The 24,824-nt window shown below is 41.4% G+C and overlaps 1 protein-coding gene across 3 annotated transcripts in view; it reads left to right on the top strand.

The window, feature by feature from the left end:
- Positions 1 to 24,824, top strand: part of plxna1a (plexin A1a) — a 280,313-nt gene that overhangs the window by 172,655 nt on the left and 82,834 nt on the right. For all 3 annotated transcript variants that reach the window (XM_032520348.1, XM_032520349.1, XM_032520350.1), the window contains exon 10: positions 15,179 to 15,379. In XM_032520348.1, coding sequence (XP_032376239.1) covers positions 15,179 to 15,379 — 201 coding nt within the window. The remainder of the gene's footprint in view (positions 1 to 15,178; positions 15,380 to 24,824) is intronic.

The raw sequence follows: 24,824 nt of genomic DNA on the forward strand, positions 1-24,824 counted from the left end.
GTGTGTGTGTGTGTGTGTGTGTGTGTGTGCGCGCTGTAAACAAACCAGGCTGACATCCATCCCTTGTTTTGGAGAACCACACCAATTCAGCCTTTTGTTTTTTTTATTTTATATTCTTTCTTATTTTGTTTTCTCGTGTCTTGTTGGTGCAGACGTCACCATGGTTACCAAGACACTTTGAAAATCAGGGGAGTTTTTTGCTGCATTTTGATAGACACACACAAACATACGTGATTAGGACATCCTTACAGGATTATTGGTGTTGGATGCCTGTGTTTTCAGTGTAACCTTCTGTTCTCTGTCATTGAATTGGCATTTTGAAGCAATGCATATCCGCACTTGAGCCAACAGCAGTAGTTTTGTCATCACGCATTTATCTCCTCTAGCCTTGATTTTGTTCCAATGTGCCAGTTCGTAGCCCCTGCTGGAAGCAATATTGCCCATCTCCGCTGCCTGAAATAGTTTCCCCCTGTGTCATTAGCAGTAGGTTGCCAAAGTGATTGAATTCACACTACACTGGTTATCTTCCCAAAGGCATTTGTCAAATTTCTTGAGGCTGACTTCACTTCATATCTGATAAAACTCAGAGAATCTGTGAAACTGTGCCACAGGTACATCACGAAAATTCATCCTGTGTGCAAACGGATAACAGCTAATGTATAGTTGTTGCCCTCATGAAGCAAATGTAATTCTCTGATGTCACTTCCTGGCATGTAAATATATATAAATCAGCTGTGTTGTGACAGCAGATAAACCGAGAGGAACATTAGGGTCGACCAGGCAGAAAATTGCCGGAGAAAGAGTTGGAGTAACACTTGAGAAGGCCATCAGCAGAAATATGTATGAACACAAACAATGACAGAAACAAACACCAGGATAAACAAACACAGAGACAAACAAATTTGCTCTGCTCCAATGAATGCCAGCATTGGTTTGGTAGAGCCGACCGGGCCAACGCCCGGCCCGGGGGTTGCTTCAAATGACTTCAAATGGAAATAGGACAAAATAAGACAATGCTAAAAAAGCAACAGAAAAGGTAATAGAAAAAGAGGTTTGTTTGCATTTATTTTCCTGTCTACTAGCTCGCCTGCTTATTCATTTATTCATTGATTGCAATGCTTGTTAATTAAGTCATTTCATTCATCTTGCATGGGGTTGCTTTTCACCCAGGATATTTCATGTCCCACAAATGAATTAATTCCGTAACATGATTGACAGCAGAGACACAAAATGGCTGCCAAGTAACAGCCCCAGATGGGAGCTTTGACAGGAAGTGACTGCTTTTTTTTTCCTTTTTCTTTTTGTGTAACGTCTCTATGCAACAACAGTTGTGTCATTAGTCTTGAGCTTTTGGTTATTGATAGTATCCTAGTATTGCCTGTACATATTGAAAGTAACTATGAGGAGCACACATACTGATGCTACAAAAGAAACGTTTTGAAGGGCATCAAATTCAAGTAAATTGAATAGCTGAGTTTGCACAGTGGAAGCTTCTGGGGGGTTGTTTGGCTCGAGGTCGTGGTGCACAGGACCCTAGGGTGAAATTATTCCGAACCATCACACTAACACAATGCAATTTCATCCGGCACCCCACCCACCTGTCAAATTTGTGCAAGCACACATACCTGTTCATAACATGAATGACTTATTACGTACTGTAAATTTTTATTTTTTTATTTTTAGTCTGATGCCAAAGTTTTTGCAGTTATGGAAGAAGAAAAAATATAAGGGCATGGTTAGGTTCTCCTGCATGATCCACCATCCTCCACACTGATACTTTGTGTCTAGTTACATATAAAGAATACCCCTCTCAGGATTGCCACAAAGACTATTGAGGTCTTAGATAGTGTCAATTTTAGTTAAGTTGTTATTTGTAATTATTTCTTCATGTTTTTCGGAAGGCATACTGTAGCTTCAAGTGGGTATTTATTTAGGTCTGGTGTGATGCATTCATTACGACTGAGTGAAGTCATCTGAATCTGTCCAAAGACATGCTCATTATGAGGCAGTGCTTGTTCTGCATCAGCTGTTCTGAAACAGTTTATTTAACTATCGAGACTCTGACCTTTTCAACATGTGAAACTGCAACTCACCAGCTCTGACTCAATGTGATCTTCTTTCTTTCTTTCTTCCCTCCTTCTTTCATATTTTCCTTTCTTTTACCTCTTTTTCTATTCTTTATTTCCTTTTTTATTTCCTTTTTCTTTCCCTATCTCCTTACCTCCTTTCTTCCTTCCTAAACTCCATCTTTCTTTCTTCATCTTCCCCATTTTCAGTCCACCCACCCTCTTTCTTCCCTTTGCCCCATTCATCCCCTATCTCTGGTTTCTTCCTTTCTTTCCCATTTACACTCTCTGTCCCTCTTCCTAGAAGTGTGACCTCCTTACATTCAGTGAAATGCAGTAGGTCCATGATGCATTGCCGCTGCACAGGGGGTTGAACTGGTGGATTTGTAGTCTAGCCTTATAGATGAACAGAAGGTGAATATAGATATTTGGATCAGTGTTTGCCTTTGTGCCGCTAATTAGAGGATGAATAACCATAATGAGGAAGTTGGTTAGACCATAGAGTGTATATTAGGGCTGTAACAACATGCAATATAAAACCAAAATCGCGACACTCAGATCCACAAACCTGTGTTGCGGCGTGAGAAGGCAGAATCGCGACAGACCCCTTCCAGCTCCCAGAGTTATCCTTCCCGTCCAGATGCAGTGCTACCACATCTTTAAATTACTATTAGTATTAGCACCGGAGTTAAGTGCTGACCGTGCTGGTTGCGGGCTGACTGCGGTTGTGTCCCCGGGCAGGGGCTGTTGTCAGCTCACCAGCCTTGAAAAAAGTTTGCCACTGGGAGAGTGAAGCAGACAGACCGGGGTGTGCTCGCTAGCTAGATAAATTACCATTAGATTACTCGTCTATCTATACATTCAACGTTACTGATGAATTCGTGGGTTAGCCCATAGTTGTTAACCATGGTCAAAACAATCATACTGAAAATAACTTAAGCGTGTTGAATGATGTCGTAATGTTATGTTACCCACAAAGAATTAGCTAACGTTATAGACCTAGCGTGATACGAACCGAGTTGTGGGTTTGGTGTATCGTTTCAGCCCTAGTGTATATAAGTCCTAGCTTTCTGTCAAGTTAACTTGCTGCTGTAGGATTGTATGTACGCACGTGCATGCACACAGCCAGCCACACATACCCCTACAGAAACGCTGCTTCGCGCATGGCATGAACCTCGCCAGCCATCTCCATAAGGGTTTCCCTTTTTGATCTCTAACCAAATGAGCTCTTACCCTCTTGTTCACCCACTCCCTCATTCCTTCAACAAGTCAATTAGCTGGAGCCAGATACCCTCTCTTTGTGTCTTTCAGCTAAAGGGTGTCAGAGTTACATCTGTCTTACCATTGTTGCTGGAGCACAGGCTGGTACGCAGCTCCGAGTTGCCCAGCTCAGAGGCTCCGGGGCTGGGGTTGGCACAGAGCAAGCTTCCCTTCTCCCTCTGGGTCTCTCTGGCTGGGGGAGCTGCCTGCCACTGATAGACTCAGCTGTGTTCGTGTGTGTATGTGTTGAGTGTGTACGTTTGCACACGTGTGTGTTAATTATTCAAAGTGTATTAAAGCTTAAAGATGCATCTCCAGATGCCCCTCTGATCATTGGCGTGTTTAATTGAGAGAGACAGATGAGATGAGAAAAGAAAGGTGGAGCATCCACAATAAAACATAAAGGGAGGAGTGTGGCAGTGGCCTAGTTGTTAGAGAAGAAGCAAGCTTGCTAAAAGAACTAGGGGCCTCATTTATGAAACTATGTGCACACTGCACATAAAAAAAATAGAAAAAATGCCTTCTGTACACTTTCTATTATGCAGGTTTTCCTTTAACAAATAGCCAGCCTGTTAATTTGCGAACAGGTCTCGCATCCGACCCCTTGATTGCCAATTAATAGTTATTTAATATTATATAACTCAAATACACGGATGCTACCTCTGATAATGCCTTAGGGAGTTGTGTTACAATATCCTTAAAACTTAAGTTTAATAAACACAATATATCTCGAGACTGCATCTTAATGTGTTATCAACTGTTTTCTCACTCCAGAGAAAGGCCAGAGGTCACGTTAAGTTGCCTCTAATTAAGGTTGTGTCAGCGAGCTAATATTAATTGTCTCATTATTCTGGAAAGATGGCGGATTTGACTGTGCATTTGTCCAAATTGCTCGAGGCCAATTTGTCAACAAGCTTCATGAAATTAGGATTGATTGAACATGCTGTTTTAGCTGGCATATACTTAAATAAGGCTTGGGAGAAAAAAAATGCTTTAAAAAGTGGGACAGTAGAGATATTAGAAGATGGAAGAGATATGAGATAGACAAAGGAAAAAGGAAAGTGAGGAAAAGAAACAGGCTGGTTAAGTGAAAGAAATGAAGGATAAGAGTGACATCAGAGATGGAGGGAGCAACATTAGCATCTGGAGAGGAAAGAGCGAGCAAGTTGATGAAAGGAGGAGGAGGATGCAAGAGATGTTTAACCATTCAGGAGATAAAAGGATACTTGAGGGTCACGACACTACTCGTGCCTCATGTCTCCTCAGCTTCTACTTAATAATTCCATGTCATTTACTTAGTGCTATCTGCCCTACTTTCTTCTTTCCTGGAAGCTTGGCTGCTAAGAGCCATTTAATTGCATCATGTATTTGTCTTACCGTCACAGAACTTACTCTGCAGAACACAAATAGGAAATATTCAAATGTCACTGATGATGAAGTCACAGAAGATTCTGTGCCCCTTTTCATTTACGTTCTTGTTCATTTCCTTATTCCCAGCTTGCATTCATGCCTTCTGTCATCACAACTTGTTACACACAGCAGGGTGGATTTAATATTTGTGTTTAATAAACTGTTCTTGATGAAAGAATGAAAGTATTGAGAGAGAACAGTCTATTATGAATTGTATCTCTCAACATAGGCGGAGTTTGACATTCAAGCCGGGGGGGGGGGGCAAAAAAACAAATAAAATGTCATTACTGAGACCTGGCCTACCACTTGGGGAACACAGCACGGGCACATATGGACAAATCAAACATGCTAAATAAACATATATGCTTATTTTTAAGGCAGATTTTACATTGCATTTTAACAACTTGACAATTCGCCCTTATGAAATCCAATCGGGGCATGGCTGCCTTGGATCGCAATAAACAGACGGTGGCGGAATGCCCTGACATTTAAATCCAACTAAAATGTAACCGTGAACAATCGGTGCTCGACCTAACTGTTGAGATACCCAGACTAGTGCAACACTAACTTTTGTTTTTTTGCGTCCTGCACATGCGTCGACAATGGTAGCTCAGATGAGAGCTACTTGTCACTTGTCACATAACCCAGAGCCCTGAAACAATATTTTTGTTACTAAAGCAGTATATGAAATCATATCTATTACCTACCACCATTTGGTTGTTTTGTGTTATTTGAAATATTTATAAAATATCTGGTCATGCCAGTGCGCCCCCTGCCCCCCACCCCTCCCCGCACACCCCACTCATATGTTTTGCAATCCAAATGACAATTTCCCGTGTTGTTTTTCTCTTCTGACCCCACTTATTCCTCCCGCTAATAAACTTCACTCCACTGTTCCTCTGAAGGCACATGAGTAATCATATGTGGCAAATTAGTTTTAAAAGATTTTCGATGGTGCTCACTGTCTTAGTGGATTCATTTAATGGCCATCCAACTGTTGAGTGGTGTACAGAGGCAGAGGGTCAGGGGATTTATCTAAGTATCAATGCTCTTCAGTGCATTGTTCTAAGCTTACAGGCTATATCAACCATATGCAAATCAAAGGATGAGATTCATTTCTCTTTTTATTATTATAGCCCAAATGTGTAGGGAGAAGATTGTGGAGGCTTACTATATTGCATTTGCAGTTTTGCTTCTTTTTTGTTTTAAAGGGGGACTGCACCAATATTACTTCATGGATATTACATGAAGTTCAATTAACAAGAAGCTTATGAATATGGAAACCACTGTTTTGGGAGCCTGACACGAGGGATTAAAAGTCAAGCTATCTCAGCATGTACTTATTCAATCTTTTTTTTTAAATCTATCTCATATGAGTCCCCTAACTTCATGGAAGGACATTACTAAATTGCTGAAATACCTCTTTATTATCAACAGGGAATGCCTCTACCTGTGTAGAAGCTTATGAACTTTTTGTCTTTGAAGTGAAGGTTCAAATAGGTTTCTTGGTATATGAAGGGGAACAGTGTAGTGTTGATATACATTATGTCCTGTTCCATTTTAACGGTGGTTGTATTAGGCTGGGTCTTCTTTGGAATTGTTATGCCTCTTCACTGGTGACAGGGTTATCTGTCCGTATGTCCCATTCTCATGAATGCATATCTTAGGAACATAAGGGAACTTCCTAACGTTCGGCAAAAAATGTCAATCCAAATCCAAAATGTCAACTTAACTGTAACAATGGTCTGCAAAATCCCTTTTCTGACCCTTATTCAACACCATAACCCAGATATAGAAGGGGAGACATTTGGTTGGATACTGAATTGGTGACACTAATCTTTAAACTTTAGATGTTTTATAGATTTTATGGTTGAAGATGTATCTGAACATCCATGTTTTTCCCCAAAAAAACATCATAGCAAATTCCTTTTATTAAATTGCCTTAAAGTCTTACATATATTATTGCAGTCTGGACGGACATGGATGTAAACTGCATCTTGATTGGTAGGCGGAGGCTTATGCTGCAAGGTAGCAGCAGTCATTTAGTAGATTGTGCGTATTACACATGTAGCTGTACTTTGGTTTCATCTTTTTGTCTTCCTAGTTTGGCTTTGTTGTTAGTAAAGTTCAGTAGCAGTGTAAATTCATTTTGAGTTTGTGACAGTATATACCCCTTGAGATGTGATGAGGAAAAGGTAACAAGTTGCTTTGATTAAAAATGATGAGGGTGGTACAACCAAGTTTGCTCAGGTTTTTGAAAAGTAGGTGAAATTGGCAAACTCTTCTGTGACTTCTGATTACGCTGTCATGAAGTCAAGGCATTGTTTATGTTCATGTCTTTTTGTTAAGTGTCAGAATCTCAGTTCATAACAGCATGAACTCTTTCTGTGTTTTATCTTTACCACATCACCCGCCTCGCTCCATATCCCCTATAGGAAAGGGCTGAGAAGAGTGGGTGGACACTTCAAAAGGCTTCTAACACAGTTCAAAGTGCCTTTTATTTAAACAGGAGAGCTCCTAGCCTAGTGCGATGGGTGCCTGCCCTTCTTCCACCTGAGACTACGACTGAGGAACTCGGGACATTTGTGCAAAATAGATGAAAACTCTTCCTGTTGAAATGAAGCATAGGGGATGAGTCACAAATCCAGAATAAAACATGAAACAGGTCTCGCAAAGAGAAGCGATCACTTTCAAAAGTTTTTGGCCCCAGTGAATTTGCATACTAGATATTGCAATATCTTTTGTTGTGAAGTTGGCTGTGTTGTGTATTGCTTAAACTTTTCCGACCTAGGACCTGTGGGACCATGAAACTCATTCTTTTGTCCCGAGACTAATGGAGGAAATAAACCCAAATACATGAAGGCAGATGATAGCGAAGTGAATACATGTACCATGGGCTTTTACACTGACATTGAAAGGTTGCCTGATTCTTAGGTGGGTCACACAAATCTCTTATTATTCACTGGGTCATGGTCTAAACTGGGTTGCGAGCCTGTTTTTGGTTCCCACATGACATGAAGGAGCACCATGTCATTTTCCGCTCAAAAGATGAAACAAAAATTCATCACATTTTGATCCTGCGGGCTGAAAAGAAAAGAGAACACGGGGCTGTATTTAGTGAGGCCATCCTAAAGAGCCTTTTTATTATCTGTCATTTATCTAATGTGTTAGCCTCAGAAATACACACACACATACACACACACACACACTCACAAACAGATTGTGTACTTTATCGATCCACTAGCTGATGCTTATCGGCTACATCCTCCTCTTTGACCATCCTGACCTGATAGCATCCAGATAGTCACACAATCACAACCGGGCATCAGAGATACCACACAGGGCAATGCTATTCTAATGGAGACATGTGGGATGAAGAGCTCTGTATAGTCAACGGAGAGGAGGAGTTTTTCCATTTGGCACTCTACCTTTTTTGTTGCTTGATTGCTTACTACAAAGTTCAACTGTTGGACAAATGCAGACATGGCTTAAATAGCATTTTTTTTCGACCAAGGGTTGATCCATTGACTGAAAAAGTAAAACCAAAACTTGATCGCTCCCCTGGTGGCTGACTGAAGTAACGGTCAGAAATCCCACCCCCTCCATGTAAGTGGATGGGACATGGGCCAAACTAAAATAAGGGTCCTACATCGCTGACAGGGGAGGAACAGCACGACACATACTAATGAACATACTAAACCAGTCTGCAATCACAACACATTTCATATATCAAACATCATTGATCTGCAACAGGAAGGCCCACAAGAATATTGTAGCACAACCCGGCTGCCATGCTGATGGATCTCAGGTGGTGTCTGGCCTTCGTTTGACCTGTCTTCTTAAGTTTTTTTTTACATAAAGAGATCTACAGCAGTCAGTGCATAGGCAGCCACTAGGGAGGGTGTCTTATTGTACAGTGTGTGTTTTGGATGCAAAGGAAAAAGATTGCATTCATGATGTATAGGTTGATACAGCTCCTCTCCGTTTGGACCTGTCTTCATTTTTTACGGGGTTATAGAGACGGACAGTGAGAGATAAAGAAAAAGGTTGTTAATGAAGTGTGAGAGAAATAGACTGAGAAGGAGAAAATGTTTGATGAGATTTTTATAGATACAGCCTTATGACCTGTCTGTGTTGATTGAATGAGGAGATCTATTGGGATTACCGGCATGGCCCATTGCACGTTATTGTGGCCCCCTATTTGTGTGTGTGTGTGTGTGTGTGTGTGTGTGTGTGTGTGTGTTAGCTTTATTCTCTAAGGGTAAATCTATATTAGCGTCTAAAACCGAGACATTGCTCAACAGTTGACTCTTCCTGTTTCTCTCCTGGGAGATGTGGTCATAATATCAGGTCCTTTTCTTTCTTTATTTTTTCTTTCTGTGTGTGTGTGTGTGTGTGTGTGTGTGTGTGTGTGTGTGTGTGTGTGTGTGTGTGTGTGTGTCCGTTTGTCTGTCTGTGTGTTATGGCAGTGGTCGATGAGGTCTTGCCCCCTCCTTTCTGAAATGGTTCACTGGACTGTGACGCTAATCCGTGGGGACCCTCTACACTATGTTGACCGCCCTGACACTCGCACACATAGACAAACACACACGCACATTTCCTCATCCATCATACTTGGAGTCTGTCAGTGCCTCGGTGGGGTGGCCTCATGGGTGACAGTTTGTAGCCAATCAGGGCTCTCGTCCCATCTCTTACATCACCGTAGATGTAATGTCCCCATCCTAATAGAAAGTAATTGGAAGTAAGGGAAAAGAAAGTAAACAGATACCACGATGACTTTAGGTCTGTTAGAGCTACATATAAGATAAGTTATAAGTCTGTTTGTCTTCATGAACAGTGTTGTCAAAGCATTGGGATAATTGAACTTCATAAACGTTCACTCCTGCCTCCACATATCATCTCTCTAGCCTCTGTTTATTTTGACAGCCTGCTCAAAGTCTGCTACCCAGATAACATACAATGTTCCAGCAGCCAACAAAGGATGTGAGGAAAAGTTGGGTATGGAGGAGAGGAAAAGGAAATATGAAAATGCAGTAGAGAGTAAATTGGAAAATGACTATAACTTTCATATTATCATGACCGTGTTTTATATCAACCGGTGCCTAAAAACTGCCCTAGGGACTTTGATAGAGACCTTCTTTTTTCTGAGGTCTTACCTTCCCACCTTTGATCACAGTGTCTGTGTATTGGGTCCCAGGGCTACTGTAAAACATCCAGCATGCCTAAGATTGCCCTAGCTTACTGCACAGAGCCAGAAGGCAAGATGAAACTTTTGATCGGCATATGCGTAGCAGTTGGTGTGCTGTTCATGTGTTTGATTTGTGTATGTTCTGTGCATTTTGGGCATGTCTATCTAGATGTAACCTTGTGTGTATGTGTGTGTATTGCTTCTCTGGGAAATAGTTCGGATAAAAATAGGCGGCGTGTATGACTCCCATGTTGCAGAGCTCCACCCCTGCCTCGCTCTGTTGGGAACTTGACCTCCTCGACTCTCATCCCCCACTTTAATAAATGAGTGTATGGCTCCCAAGATCCCTCCTCATCTCCTCCCCTCCTCCCTTCCCGCTTCACCTCTCCTCCCCCTTTCTTATCCCATGGTTTATCTCTGCTCATCTTCTGCATCACTGTTCATCCCTAACTTGCGCTGCACTAAATTTATATCTCAACAAGGCGTTTTTGTATATAGTGTGTGCTGGTAGTTAAACGGGGAAATTTCCAGTGGTCATAACTTGGAAGTACACATATGAATCTAAAGAAAGTTGTTTTGGGGAAAGAGGATACCATTCAGTTAATGAAACTCTTGCCCCTGAAGAAAACAAAGGTTGAAAAACAAAGGCGACAGTGAGAGAGAGAGAAAAGATAAAGAGAATCTTAAAACGATCAAGTGTGAGTGAGAGGAAGAATGAAAAATAGAGGGAAAGCGAGGGATTAGGGGAGTCCCCCAGGTAAAGAGATTGTTGTGTGTCTCATTGTTGAAAACTGCTCCACTATCTGATGCAGACTCAGCTCTAACACCTGTCAGCACTCCTAATGAAACCGCTCCCACAATTCTCTGCTCCCAAATCTTTTGTTCACTCCCTCCCTCTGTGTGAGTGTTACACACTCTTTTCCCTTAATGTGTTTGCACGATTGTGAGTCTTTGTAGTGTATATGTGGGGAATGCCTTTGTGTGTGTTGCTGCGTGTTGTGCATATTATCATGTTCCTCAGAGGAGTGCGTGCGTGTCGTGCGTGCGTGCGTGCGTGCGTGCGTGCGTGCGTGCGTGCGTGCGTGGGTGGATGGAAGCCAGACAGGATTTCCATGCCACAATTGGAGCAGATGCTTCAGTCCAGTCCCTTCAATATTAACAATGACTGCTACTTCAGACTAGACACTCAACCATCTAGTCACACAGTAGTATCTAGTCACACACACACACACACACACACACACACACACACACACACACACACACACACACTCTCTCTCACTCACTCACTCACTCTCTTTTTCCCTTTTTCTGGGCTTCTTTAGTCCTGTTTTCCATTTCATTTGAGACTAGAATCAGTTCATTAGCGTTCTGTCACCATCTGTGAGTACTTTAAACTTTAACTGTCACCCTCACTAATTGACAATCTGCTTCACTGGGCTTGCTGGCATTGTTTTGATCTTTTCTCTGTCTCCTTTTCCTCAGTTCTTTCCTCCTCCTCTTCTATCTCAACTACCATACAGCCATGCTCATGTCATGTTAGATTCTCCGTAAATATGAGCAGCCAACTGGGATAAAACCTGGTACTGTTACCCAACCTGCAGCTGATAATTATAATAAGTAGCAGCTTTCACATTACCCAAATGTGGTCATAAAGTGGACCCAGACCGTTCTCAAAAAAGGCAATCAATATGTGTCGTAATTGATTTATGGATAGTTTTGTGCATTGATGTTTTCTTTTTTTTCGGCCACTTGGGGTCAGCAGAACAAATTGAAAAACACAACACTGAGAGATTATCACCTAATTAGCGCCTTCCCTCATTTGGGGACCAGCCAGCAGACAGAGGTTTTATCAGAGCTTTTTTGCAAAAAACATCAAACTGCTGCAGCTAGAGAAAAGGTTGATATGGAGTTTGCAGGCATTAAAACCAAAAGAAGCTAAAAGCTCTTTTGCATGACTATTCTGTGTGGGTTTATGACACGCTTAACATGACACATAAGCCATGTTTCCATCCACACATTTTTAAAATGCAAATTAAGTTAAACAGAATTGAATTTCATGGTTATCGACGCAAAGTTTGTACGTTCAATATCATCAGATTTTCTCTTATTTGGTAAACGGCTAATAGGATAAACTTTGATGAAAACGTTATTTTCCTAATTGATAATGAATTGCAATTATGTGTTAGGTCATTATATGGCTGTAACCCGCCATAAAATGAAGAAGCTGTTTTAGGTAATTTCCGCTTTCTTTTCAGACATGGCCGGTGTCAACAAGGACAGATACAAGATACTTTTTAAATTTAATTCACAAGCAAAATATAAAAGCTTTTTAGATAGCTGTTGTCTGGCTTTTACTTGCATCTGCATCCTCACATTGATGTTTTGATAGTGTTGTTGTTGTCTTATTATAACTTGACATGTAGCTGGCAAATGTTGGCTCGAATGTGATTCAGTGCGAAAATTAATAGAAACACCTTACAATCTTTCAAATCTATTTAATATACAAAGTTGATTGCAAAACAATATGTGACGTCAATACGCACAGGTTTTTGTGGATGACGTTGGATGGAAACACTTTCCCTGGCTTTATTTGCATTCAACTTTAGATAATTTGATTGACAAGTGGATAGAAACATAGCGATAGTCATATGATCTATTATTGATCTAAAGGATATGGAGTAGTACAACTTTAAGGGAACTTATTGACTTTTCCACCCTTTACTTTCCATCTATCTGGTAGTGTGTTGTGCCTTTAAGTTATGAGAGGGAGCATAGGTGTCTCTTGGTGCCATTATGTCCAAACCCCCCCCCCCCCCCCCCCCCCCCCCCCCCCCCCCCCCCCCCCCCCATCATCCTCTCTGCCATTCCCAAGCCAATCTGCAAGTCATTACCGATACTCTATTAGACAGTACCTCTGCACAGAGCAAACTCATATTGAGATTACTCTGCAGAGTATTAGGCTGCTGCTGCAGTGTGACTTTAGGTATTTATTCCTGATTAAATAGAATGCTGTTCCCACTGATTTATCATTGCAGATATCAGCGTTTGCTATCCTAATAGGAAAATTACTGTCTGCTTAATGGCGCTTAAAGTGGAATACAACTTAATTTATAAATTCTAGTTTGGTATTTGTATGGCCTTTATGATTGTTTGCCGCATCTCCAGATGAATACCAAACACACATTAGTGGATATAACTTCATTGGTAATTACAGCCTTTGGAATATTGCAAACCTCTTTTGATCCAATTACACTGTAGAGAATGTCTTCCCAAGTCACCACCTTTTAGTCAGACTTAATATAAATTTAAATTTTCTACAAACAATAAATGGCACATCTCGTAACAATGAATAAAAGGCACATTTCCTGACACTTAAATCTCTTGAAACTAGTTATTCGTTCTATTAAAGATTGAAAGTTTTCACCACCGTTTTTCTCGCTTTGTTTAAAGCTACAGGGCCCTATCTTGCACCCGCTCAACGCTTGCGTCGTTAAAATATCAAATGCACCTGATTATTTAACAAAAACCTGGTCTAAAATCAATAGCGCAGCATTTCATTGTTATTTTAACAGCAAATTAGTAAACTGTGCCTAAGCTCACGCACAACGCATGCACACTATGCTTGTTACACACACACAGGGAAGCGCAGCAGCACACACACATGCAAAAGATTAGAAAGATTGCAAATAAAAATATGACGGTGTAAATTCTCCATCATAACAGCCAAGGTACAAATGCGCCTGGCTTTTAAAGGGAATGGGAGATGACACTCTGATTGGTTTAGTGCTTGTTATGCCAAAAACACACCTATGACTAAATGAAGACCCTAGGTACAACCCATTTGAACCATGCACCAGGCAAAAGTGGATTTGGACACGCCCTAAACACAACTGCGCCATGCACTTCACGCAGTCTGCTTAAATTGTTAAAATAGAGCCCATAGTGCCTAGTTTCTATCTCCTACATGAAGCTTTCTAAGTAATGACAACAAAACTGTTAGCGCATCCACATGATACAAGCCTTCCGCAATCGTGCATCCCCCCCACCCCTCCTCCACACAGCGCGCGAAAGTCGCAGGATGACAACATCTTCTGAACATAGCCATACTGAGAAATACAGAAGGAGTTTTGTGGAGCTGAGAGTCTTAATTAGCTTTGTAGCAACTAATTTTGGCAACGGCTTGAATAAATCGGATCTGCATTAATATCAAAAACTTAATCACTAAAGCTTTAAGAAAAAAACAAGATGTTAAAAGGTATTATAGTTGGACAGTTTTTGCGTTATGTAAATTCAACACACTGATGGTAATTACTGTAGTAGCAATGCCACACATGTTTGAATTAAATTACGTTAATTGAACCAGTTGAAAACACATTTTGTAATACAAATGAACTCTCGAGCATGAGCGGTGATGTAGCATGGATTCCAGCTGACAGCCGCATGCCATGTTGTCTTTTGATTTACTTAGGGCTGAAAGAACGCTTCGAGATTTCAATTATTTTCCTTTCAATTAATATGGTGCAAAGCTTCTGTTCTTGCCAAATTTCTTATTGATTGAAGAGCAGCAGGAATCCGCTGAATGGAAGCTCTGACCCCTCACTCCTCTCTCCCTCTCTAATCCGGGAGAATTAACACTGTCCGCGTCCCTCAGAGACGCTGCCTCGGGCCCTCATTTTTGTCCACGCAGAAAGAATACCCTTTAGGTTATTCATTTAGTCAAAAACATACCTAATATCCAGAACATCCTCATTAATACTGGGAAGGGTTTGATTCCAAAATGGTGTGCATTCATTTTGACAAGTAACTGCCACATTCAGTATTTAGTGGTTCATAAATAGGACAAGAGTTGATCCTCCAGAGTGTTGTAAGTGGAGGTTTTAGGCTGCCTGGCTCTCCAAACATATTCCACCACGAGAACAAAGGATGCTGGAATGAATCTAGAATGTTGTGGTTATGAGGGGGAAAAAAAAAGGATTCCTATGTAATTATGCACAAAAGGGAGTTCTGTAATGCCATGCTGGCATTTCTAATACAAAATTGATTACTTGTCAATTATTGTAGAATACACTGTGTATTTTAATGTATTCTGGAGTGTATACGTAGGATCTGATATTTTTCGGTCAGTGGGTAAGATGTCAGTTTTCTTTTACTGCAGCATGTCCGGAACATCCTGTCCACTTAGATCTGCATCCCTTGCTTTCTTTTCCAGTCACGTCTCAATTTCTTTAATCCATATTTCTCTCTTGTCCAGGAGTGCCCTCAGATCCTGCCCTCCACCCAGATCTATATACCTGCTGGAGTTATGAGACCGATCACCCTGCTGGCCCAGAACTTGCCCCAGCCCCAGTCCGGACAGAGGAACTACGAGTGTATCTTCCACATCCAGGGCAGCACGCACAGCGTCCCGGCTCTGAGGTTCAACAGCACCAGCATACAGTGTCAGAAGACCACGGTAAGGCTAAAAAAAAAACACAATCATGCACACACAAGACATCACTTAGATTTTAGCATTTTTCATAGAATTTACAGCAGCCTAAAAAGGATATATTCCCTGCAATGTCTGTTGAAATGATCAAATGTTAGGTTATGTGTTGGCCAAAGGGGCTTGCTATTGACTGATTACCATCTCACCCAATCCTAATCAAATGTCTCACATGCTCCGACCAATCCCAGCTGTATAATCTGTCAGCAGGAGCCCCATTGAGGACAGCCATGCTAGTTTAGCTATTCATAGGCTTTACAGCTGGTTAGCTGTCATTTGAGACTGAGAGAGACCAGCATTAATAGACTGGTGGGGCAAATGCTTGAAACGGAGGCGAACTGTATGGCCACAGAGGCTGATTGTCGCAAAGCCCCTCTCTCTTCAATCCTGCCTCTTAGCCCTCAGTCAAACTGTCACCGCTAATAGGCAGCGACCATTTCAGCAATTCTAATTTCCTCACTTCCAATCAAGGCACAAGGCAGAGGGGAGGCATTTTAAAACGACACCAATTATGACTTACTTAACGAGACATGTGATTAACATGCGAGCCGCACACCGCAGCCCTCGATCATGGCGATTGGTCCACTAGCGAGTCCTCGCAGTTAAAAGGCAGCAGGAGCCAGTGTGTGGCTTTGGCAGCATCGCCGTCTGCCTTTTTCTTCAGCATGTCACACACTTGTCAGGGGCTCCAGGGTCATTTAGCCGGCTGCTGTATTACCGGAACACGTCGCTGATTCGCGACCACTCACTGTTTTTGAACTCTACCCAGTCAAAGGGAAAGAATGAGCTGCAGTGATGTGAGCCTGGAAGTCGTTCTGTCTCTGATGTTGGATGGTGACACGGAAAGTAGTCCTGGGGCAAATTATTGAAGTTGATTTCCAGATCCAAATGATGGCTCCTACGGTTCTTTTGTGTTTTTAAAGGTGATTTGCGCATACTTAGTCACTTGTGTTAGCTTCATGCAAGCAAGAATTCTTTTACATTTTGAGTTTTTGGGGTTGCTATTACGGCTTTTTTGTTAAATTTGTCCTCAGTGACCTGACTACTTGAAAGCCTATTGAATGGAGGGTGAGCTGCAAAAAAACATAATTGCTGTACCTCCAGTTGAATTGGTCAACATTGGACCCATAATTAGAGGAATTCTGGCTTTTAATATTGAATTACTCTATATTCTTTCGGCATAGTGAGACCTTCTCCAGGAAGTATGTCCTGACTTAACACCAGTGCTAAACATTGTCAAGCATTTTTTGTTTCCCTAAAAAATTTAGGATTTGGACATACAAGGTTTTCCCCCAACAACGACATATTGCTTGAACACCACATCTGTATTATGTTAGTGATTTTTGTTTCCTCTCCTTTGCATTCTAAGTGTGTTCCTCCCACACCCCCAAGGACCGGCACTTACGCTAGGAAATAGCCATGTGCCGTTTCCATCCCCAATATTTGATACACTACCATATATTTGGTACAAACCATTACTACTGTTGAGAGTTGCTGATGGTGGAGGAGGACAGACACCTTCCTCAGCAAATCTCCAATTTACTGGCAAACTGGATGGACACACACACATGCACATACATTTGTTTCTTCATTCTGCAGTGCACCTTAATGTTTTGTAAAACATTCTAGTGTTCTTTTTGGAGAAGGCAGGACCAATGGTAAATATACGGGCCTAAACACAACTTTGCAGCTGGTAATAAAGGGTGTGTGTGTATATGTGTGTGTGTGTGTGTGTGTGTGTGTGTGTGTGTGTGTGTGTGTGTGTGTGTGTGTGTGTGTGTGTGTGTGTGTGTGTGTGTGTGTGTGTGTGTGTGTGTGTGTGTGTGTGTGTGTGTGATATCCATGTGGTGTTGTAAGTGAGTAAGCCTTTCTCTCCACCCCCTGCCTCTATTCTCGTCAGATGGGACTGTGATAGGATCCAATTAAGGGAGCTGTAGATAAAATGATGATGAATTGCAGTGGTGTTGTAGACTGATAGACACACACACACACACACACACACACACACACACACACACATACACAGCCCTGGCAAACCACAAACGAAAAGAGAAGGAGGCAAAGAGACAAAGAAAGTGAGAGCCAACGAGGAGGTGAGGGAATTAAGAACAGACAATGACGATGCAACTAATTGTTTGATGAAAGAAGGAGAAAGAGGGAAGATAGAATGGGAAGAATAAAGAGACAGAGGGAGGAAAGAAAGACTAAGCTCAGCAAACAGATTTGGGGAAACAAACAAATGAGGGAGAAACAGATGGAGAGAGACTGTATGTGGAATATAAAAGATGTGCATGTTTGAGCAAGTGATGCTGAAGGAAAAGAAAATCATGATCCGTGCAAAAGTGAAACTGCTGAGATTAACTAGAACCCCAGAGGGTGGAAGGACAGTTGGGACGATGTGGGTTTTCACATATCCCTTTTCCGTTGTACAGTACAGTAGAGAAGGCAAGTTGGTAATGATATATTGTGTCACATTCTAGAACTCAACAACTACTGTTCAAGATACTTTCAAACCGTACAGAAAAAGGGCTCTATACCAATTTAACACATTAATTTCAGCTAGCTTTTAATATTATACTGTCCTCTCTAGCTCTGGAAGGAACTTTCTAAAGTTGGACAAAATGACATCATCAGGCTTAACTTGGCTTGGAGCCTAAAAAACGGGTGGTGCAGAGTTTGAAAGAAATAGGCATATATGGAGGGTCTAACTTAAAACTCAAATTGCAAATTGGGAAGTGTAGGACACAGTGTTTTTCAAGCTTGACCATACTAAGAACTGAAAGTCAGGATGTCTTGGATTCTATTAATTTTCTAAATCTGTCTCTTGTGGGCCAACTCATCTCATCACGCATTTATTTTTGAATGTTGCCAATGTGTATGGGCATGTTGTGTATAGAGAGCTTTTTGCGGAAATCAGCTGCCAGCATCTGAAAGAACAAACACTGATGAGAGCCGTAAGTAGAAACCAAGTTGCAGGCCTTTAAAAGTGTTATTATTATGCTCATTTTCAGGTTCATATTGTATTTAGAGGTTGCATCAGAGTAGCTATGTTATGTGGTTTATTTTTTAGAAAACACCATACATTTGTTGTACGGCACATTGCTGCAGATCCTCTGTTGAGCTTTCTGTTTTAGCTACAGAGTGAGGCATCTCACTTCTGGACCATCTTTGTTGGGAGATGCACATGCGCAGTAAGTACTGCTAAGCAAGTCAGAAGCAGAGTATGAGGGTGTGCCACGCTAGCAGCTAGGCGAGCATTATAACGTGTGTTACAAAGTGATGCACGTTTGTCACGGAAGTAAAGGCTGGACTACAATAGAGCTGTTTGGAGCAGTTTGTGAACAGTGTATTCTGTTGAAGATGGTAAGTCCCTTTTGGGGGGACTTTGGGCTTTTTCATTTTCTAAACCTATAATGTGCACAAAAAAAGATATATAACACTATAAAGGAAAGGGGAAAAAGTCAAAAGGCATAATATAAGCACTAAACAATAAATGCTGAATGATGCTATAACGACCCGTAGAGCAAAGAGAGCTGCAGAGTTGGGTTTATCATCACCAAAGACACATTTTCAATATTGAAATATTGATTAGTGCAGCTTTAAGAAGCTAAAACTCTGAAGCATGCTGGTATAGTCGCTTAGCCCTGGTGGAAATGGTTTCATAGCCTTCCCTTTACCTGAAACTAGGTTCTCATAAGCAATAATAACTGTTTAGATGAAAACTGAGAGTGAAAGAGTTGATACAGAGGATCAGCACACAGAAGATCCATCTATGCTTGAGAGCTTGTTTACTTGCTACCATTGTATTGAGCATTTTCAGTAGGGAAGTGTGTGTGTGTATGTGTGTGTGTGCGTGGGTGTGTGTGTGCGTATCACAGCTGGCTGTGACTGGGACAGTAGAGTGTAATAAATCAAAATAGCCAGCAGTAGATGTACATTCATCCATTCAATCTTTCTGTCTCTTTGTGCATTGTTTAGCCCCTCGCCAAACACTGAAACATTGAACTTGCATACTCAAATACACCAGGGACTTGCAGTACGCATGGATGCGCACTGGGATGTTCACAGGGAAACACATGCTGGGGCGCGTGCGCACACATGCTCTTAGGCACACACAGATAGGATGCTGCGTGGATACCTACTGGTTTGCTCATGGACAAACACACACAGACACACAAACACACATCCTCCCCAGGGGTTTGGAAACCCAACGTGAAGCAGACATATGGAGATTCTCCACATGATCTTCTTCCTAATCATGTGGAGCAGACGGAGACTGTAGCATCAGCAACAACCAGCAACCTGCTTTACATGATTTATTACACTGACACACATAGGCTATCAAACTGTGTGTGTGTGTGTGTGTGTGTGTGTGTGTGTGTGTGTGTGCCTGTGTGCCTGCTTGTATGAACTTCCCACTGTAATTCCATACTTCTGACACTGTTGTGAGCGGCATGATAGAATTTTAGAAGGATGACTGTAGACCACAAATTGGTCTAGACTCTACTCAAGTCTAGACTTTTCCTAATCTTGATACAATCTACATACGTATAGCCCACATGTACACACTTGTACAGATTCCATATTCAAATGTTCATCTGTAACACTGCCTCGCACCAAATAAGTCAATAATAATAATAATAATAATAATAATAATAATGATACATTTGTTTTTATAGTGCTTTTCTAGAAACTCAAAGACGCTTTACAGTTTTGGTTACATACAGACAAAACAAAACATACAAGGTATGTGAACAAGGTTACTTGACGGACAAAGAAGAAAGAGGTAGAGTTGGGTGTCATTCGCATAGCAGTGGAAATGGAGGCCATATTGGCGGAGGAGGGAGGGAGCATGTACAGGATGAAGAAGAGGGGGCCAAGAACTCAACCCTGGGGGACACCAAGAGTGACTGGAGTGGTAGAGGACCTGCAGTATTTTATGGAGATGTAATGGTGTCAAATTTGCTTTGACAAATACATTTAGGAGAAACGGTAATTGGTACCCTGCTTACTGCTTTGTTCAGACAGAGTGCAAGGGGATTTTTAGAGACATCGCGTTTGCATACAATGTCAAAGTATAAAGCACAGGACTCCAACACCAGAGGCTGGGGCTTGTGGCCTGTTATAGGTGCATGTTACCTAACAGCACTTAAGTAAGGGAAAGGTGGAGGTTTTGGTTAAATACTGACAACATCCATGCAGCTGCATGCTTCCAGTCAGTGTAGACTTTTCTCAACATTTAAATCAGACGACGGGCTTTCTCTAACCTCAGCCAAGCACTTTGAGTTGAGTAAATATAACCAATAGTCATGCTTCAGTTACCATGAGCAGATATTGTATTGTAAATAAATACAATCTGTTAGCAGTGCAACAATTTGCAATTATGTTTAAAATGAAGGTCTCCTGTGCTGTTGGCAAGCATTACGTTTCCTACAAAAAGCATTTGCTAATGATAATTAGTTGCACACACACACATGCACACAGTTTATGACTCATCTTGGATGCACATGTTCTATTGTGATCGTATTACAGGAAATCACTAAGAACAAATAAAAGCCAAAAGCAAACACTCGTTGCCGATGTTGCTGAGAAAGAGACAGAGGAACAGAGAAGAACAACTTCAACAAAAGTGAAGTCAAAAGTCAAAGTATCAGGTCAAGTGTGAGTGATTATTACTTGCCTTTACATCTTTTTTGATTTATCGCAAAAACAAAAGGTAGAGTCAATCCTATGCAAAGTTGATTGAACTTAAAGGGATTGAATTGAACTGAAATGGGGGACTTGTATTTGTGTGTGTGCTTGCAGTGTATATTTAACACACATTCGGGTATCCTTCAACATGACTAATTACATGAGTGTGACCTGCACATGGACGCGCACACATATGCATGCACCTCTCGCTTTTTCTGCCTTCTCCCCCCTCACCAGCCAGCTGCTCTGTTTTGTTAACATCGGCAGTTTTCAGTCCCTCAGACGCTCAAGCACGCACGCGTGCACACACACACACACACACACACACACACACACACACACACAAGCCATATCTATTCATACAATCCATACAATCCATGGGGACATGCACTCCATGGAGACGATTCATGTAGCAAGAGAATAAATGAGTGCAGGAGCAGATAACGAATGAACCCGAGCCAGGCTGGTGTGTTACTGTAATGAGGCCAGGGACGGCTTTGTGCTCACCTTGTAGTTTTTACACCTCCTCCCGTCCCTTTCCTTTTTTCTTCTTGTTTCTCCTCACCTCCCTCTCTCCCTTGTACCCTCTGATTGCCCCTCCTCGTCTCTGTACCTCTCTGCTCCCTTATCTCATCCTTGTTTAAACGCTTCTCTCTTCTACTGTCCTCTACCCTTTTACGTCCCATTTGCTCTTCTCTCCCTCTTTTAATTTCCCCTTATTTTCCTCTCGCCATTTCTTACTGGCTCTCATTGCTTCTTCTCTTTTCCCTTTCTCTCCCTTCCAATCTCCTCTGCACGTTTCTTAATTCCACTCCTCTCACTTTCCCCTTATCTGCTCTTTAGCTGTTCTCCACTTGCATCCACCCAACTTTCCTCTACCGTGTCCTCTTCTTTTTCTCCTACCCTTCCCTCCACCTAACTTCCTGTTCTCTCCTCTCCTCTTTCGTCCCCAGGGGGGCCTGCACTATGAGTTGGCTCAGGTAGATTAATTACATGCAGTGACATGGAGGAGCTGGCCAGAGGCTCCAGTAATGAGTCTGATTACTCATCTCCAGCAGCTCCGGGCGCTCAGGGGAGGAAAGTCGGGACGGAAGGCCAGCAGAGAGGCCGCTCAGTAGGGGGAGAGCAACTTTTACCCACAGGGTTCCACCACTACGGGGTTTTTAACAGCACTGGTGCCATTACTTGTAGATCAAAGCTATACCCAGAGTCAGTGACATGATGCCGATAGTCAATAGCTGTTCAATAAAAAGCCACAACCTGCGGGTCTGAAAGTGAAGCCAGTGCAGAAGTGCATTTAACTGGCATTCTATCTAAATTCCAGCAGGGGGTCACTGGCCATTTTCTTATAAGTCTATAATAAAATGGCATTTCTTGTCACTCAATGTATTTCTTCAGTGAACATTTACTGAATGGCCTCAATTGATAGTTGCAAGTATGCTTAAATACAAGTTAGTGTTTAGCTTAGCGCTACTCCCCAGCTCCACCTTCTCGTCCAAACTTGGTCACTTCTAGCTCCAAAACAAAGATGGCAACAGCCAAAATGCCAAATTTGAGGCTTCAAAACAACCACAAACCAATGGGTGATGTCACGGTGGCTATGTCTATTTTAGTTTTGCAGTATATGTTGTATACGTTATACGTTTTATAGATATAGTCAGTTGAGCTGAAGGCCAGCTGGACAAAAATAATCTAATCACCACCAGAAGAATGCCATGTATGGAAGAAATCGTACATTGGGTGGGGGGGGGTAACCCAGAGTGCGATAGCTGAGAGACAAAAACATAATTAAATGCAAGAGATGTGGAAAACATCAGCATGGATAATAAATCATAAAAACGAAAGACAGCAACAGTTTCTCATCAAGCCAAGAGTAAAAGGAAAAGACAAGATGATTTTAAGGAAAGTGTCTACAAAACAACAGGGAGGTTATACTGGAATGGATCCCCGTAGTTCTTTATTTATTTATTTTTGGTCGGACATTTGACATCATCGTAGGAAAGACACACTCATTAGTTACAGTTAGAATACAACCCAGTGCATGTCAGCATATTGGTTGAACTCTGCTTCTGCCCTCCCGCTTTCCTTCTGGTAACAATCTGCTTTGGGAGATTCCAGGTGAAAACTTACAAACCATAGTGTTGAAAAAGGAATTTTATCGTGTACAGTTTATTGCATATGGCATAAGATTGAACGGTGAAAAGTAATTGTAAAGGAGCTAAAAACAGTTTAACAAGTGAAACATTCTGCCATCATGGTGAATTAAATATGCATTGTTTTTAATATTTATCTCTCTTTAGCAATTAGTATACATGTATTAAAACACATTTGCTTTAGCATGCTCACCTCTCCCCTCAAAGTATCTCAGTCTAAGATTGTCATCACTCAATATACAAAAACATATCCTTTAAAAATGTTGCCATTTTGCAAAGACAGGTTCAAGTAGAGGTTATGGCTTCAGCAGTGTTCCATAATTAGACATACTGTACTTTCATGCCACAGTTCTAATCATGATATCTGAGTATCTGTTGTTTTCAAAAGGTAACAGAAATGCAGAGCTGCATTCCAAAATTAGACTTCTGTCCATCATAACACTTAAGGCGTCATTCCACTGAGAAGATAAAGTAACAGATTGTTTATTTCAAAAAATCTTTGTTTGGTAAAGATCCTCACAAAACAATTAAACAAAATCCCACTTCATTCATTTTTTGTTTTTCAGTGAAAATGAGATAATGATTAAAAAATGATCATTCCCTCCAACATCGTGAATTATATTGCAATAACAGTCAAAATAATCGCAATTAGATATTTCCCTAATATCGTGCAGCCCTACAGTAGATGCTATGTGCTTGTAAATTGGACGGCAAGTTGTGGCAAGATGCCACCCGTACCTCTAAATCTCATTAGAGAAGAATTTCAACTTCCAGAGTTCAGAGTAGAGTAATAACTAGTGACTGACAAGACCAATGTGATGCATTATTAAAGTGTCAGCTTAAAGAGATGCTGAACTTAATGCTCCCCCTGTTGTGTCTTTAACTTTTTTAAGATAAGGTTTTAGCTACGCTAGCGGCATGGTTGTAAATGGGAGTTTGGTCCAAACTGAACTATCTCAGTAATTGCTTGATGCATTGTAATGTGTGAAATTTGTTAGTGGTTTGTCTGTCCCTTTTAGGATAGATTGTTATTTTTAAGTTGATGTCCTGACTTTTCATCAAGCTCCATCATCAGGTTAAAACTGTAGTTTGTCCAGTACTTTTGTTCAGTCAAATACCTGCAAAGCCAATGTCATTCGCACCAGCCTCAGCTGTAACTTGTGTTTGGTGCTTATTGGCAAATGTTAGCATGCTAACACGCTAAACTAAGATGTTAAACATGGTAAACATCCGATCATAAACGTTGCCATGGTAAGCAGTGTGGCTGTAGACTCTTAGGACCCTATTTTAACGATCTAAGTGCACGGCATGAAGCACATGGCTCAAGTGTTTAGAGCGTGGCCAAATCCACCTTTGCTAGTTTGACGGCCGATAAAGGGTCTGTGCACCAGGGGCATGGTTCAAAGGGTACTTGGTGTCTTCATTAAATCATAGGTATGTTTTAGGCCTAACATATAACAAAAAAAAACAGAGTCATCTCCCACCCTTTAAAAGCCAGATGCGTTTGTACCTTTGCACATTGCTATTACGATGGCGGATTATGTATATATATATATATATATATATATATA

This window comes from Etheostoma spectabile, chromosome 7 (assembly GCF_008692095.1).
Source record: "Etheostoma spectabile isolate EspeVRDwgs_2016 chromosome 7, UIUC_Espe_1.0, whole genome shotgun sequence".
Taxonomy (NCBI): Eukaryota; Metazoa; Chordata; class Actinopteri; order Perciformes; family Percidae; genus Etheostoma; species Etheostoma spectabile.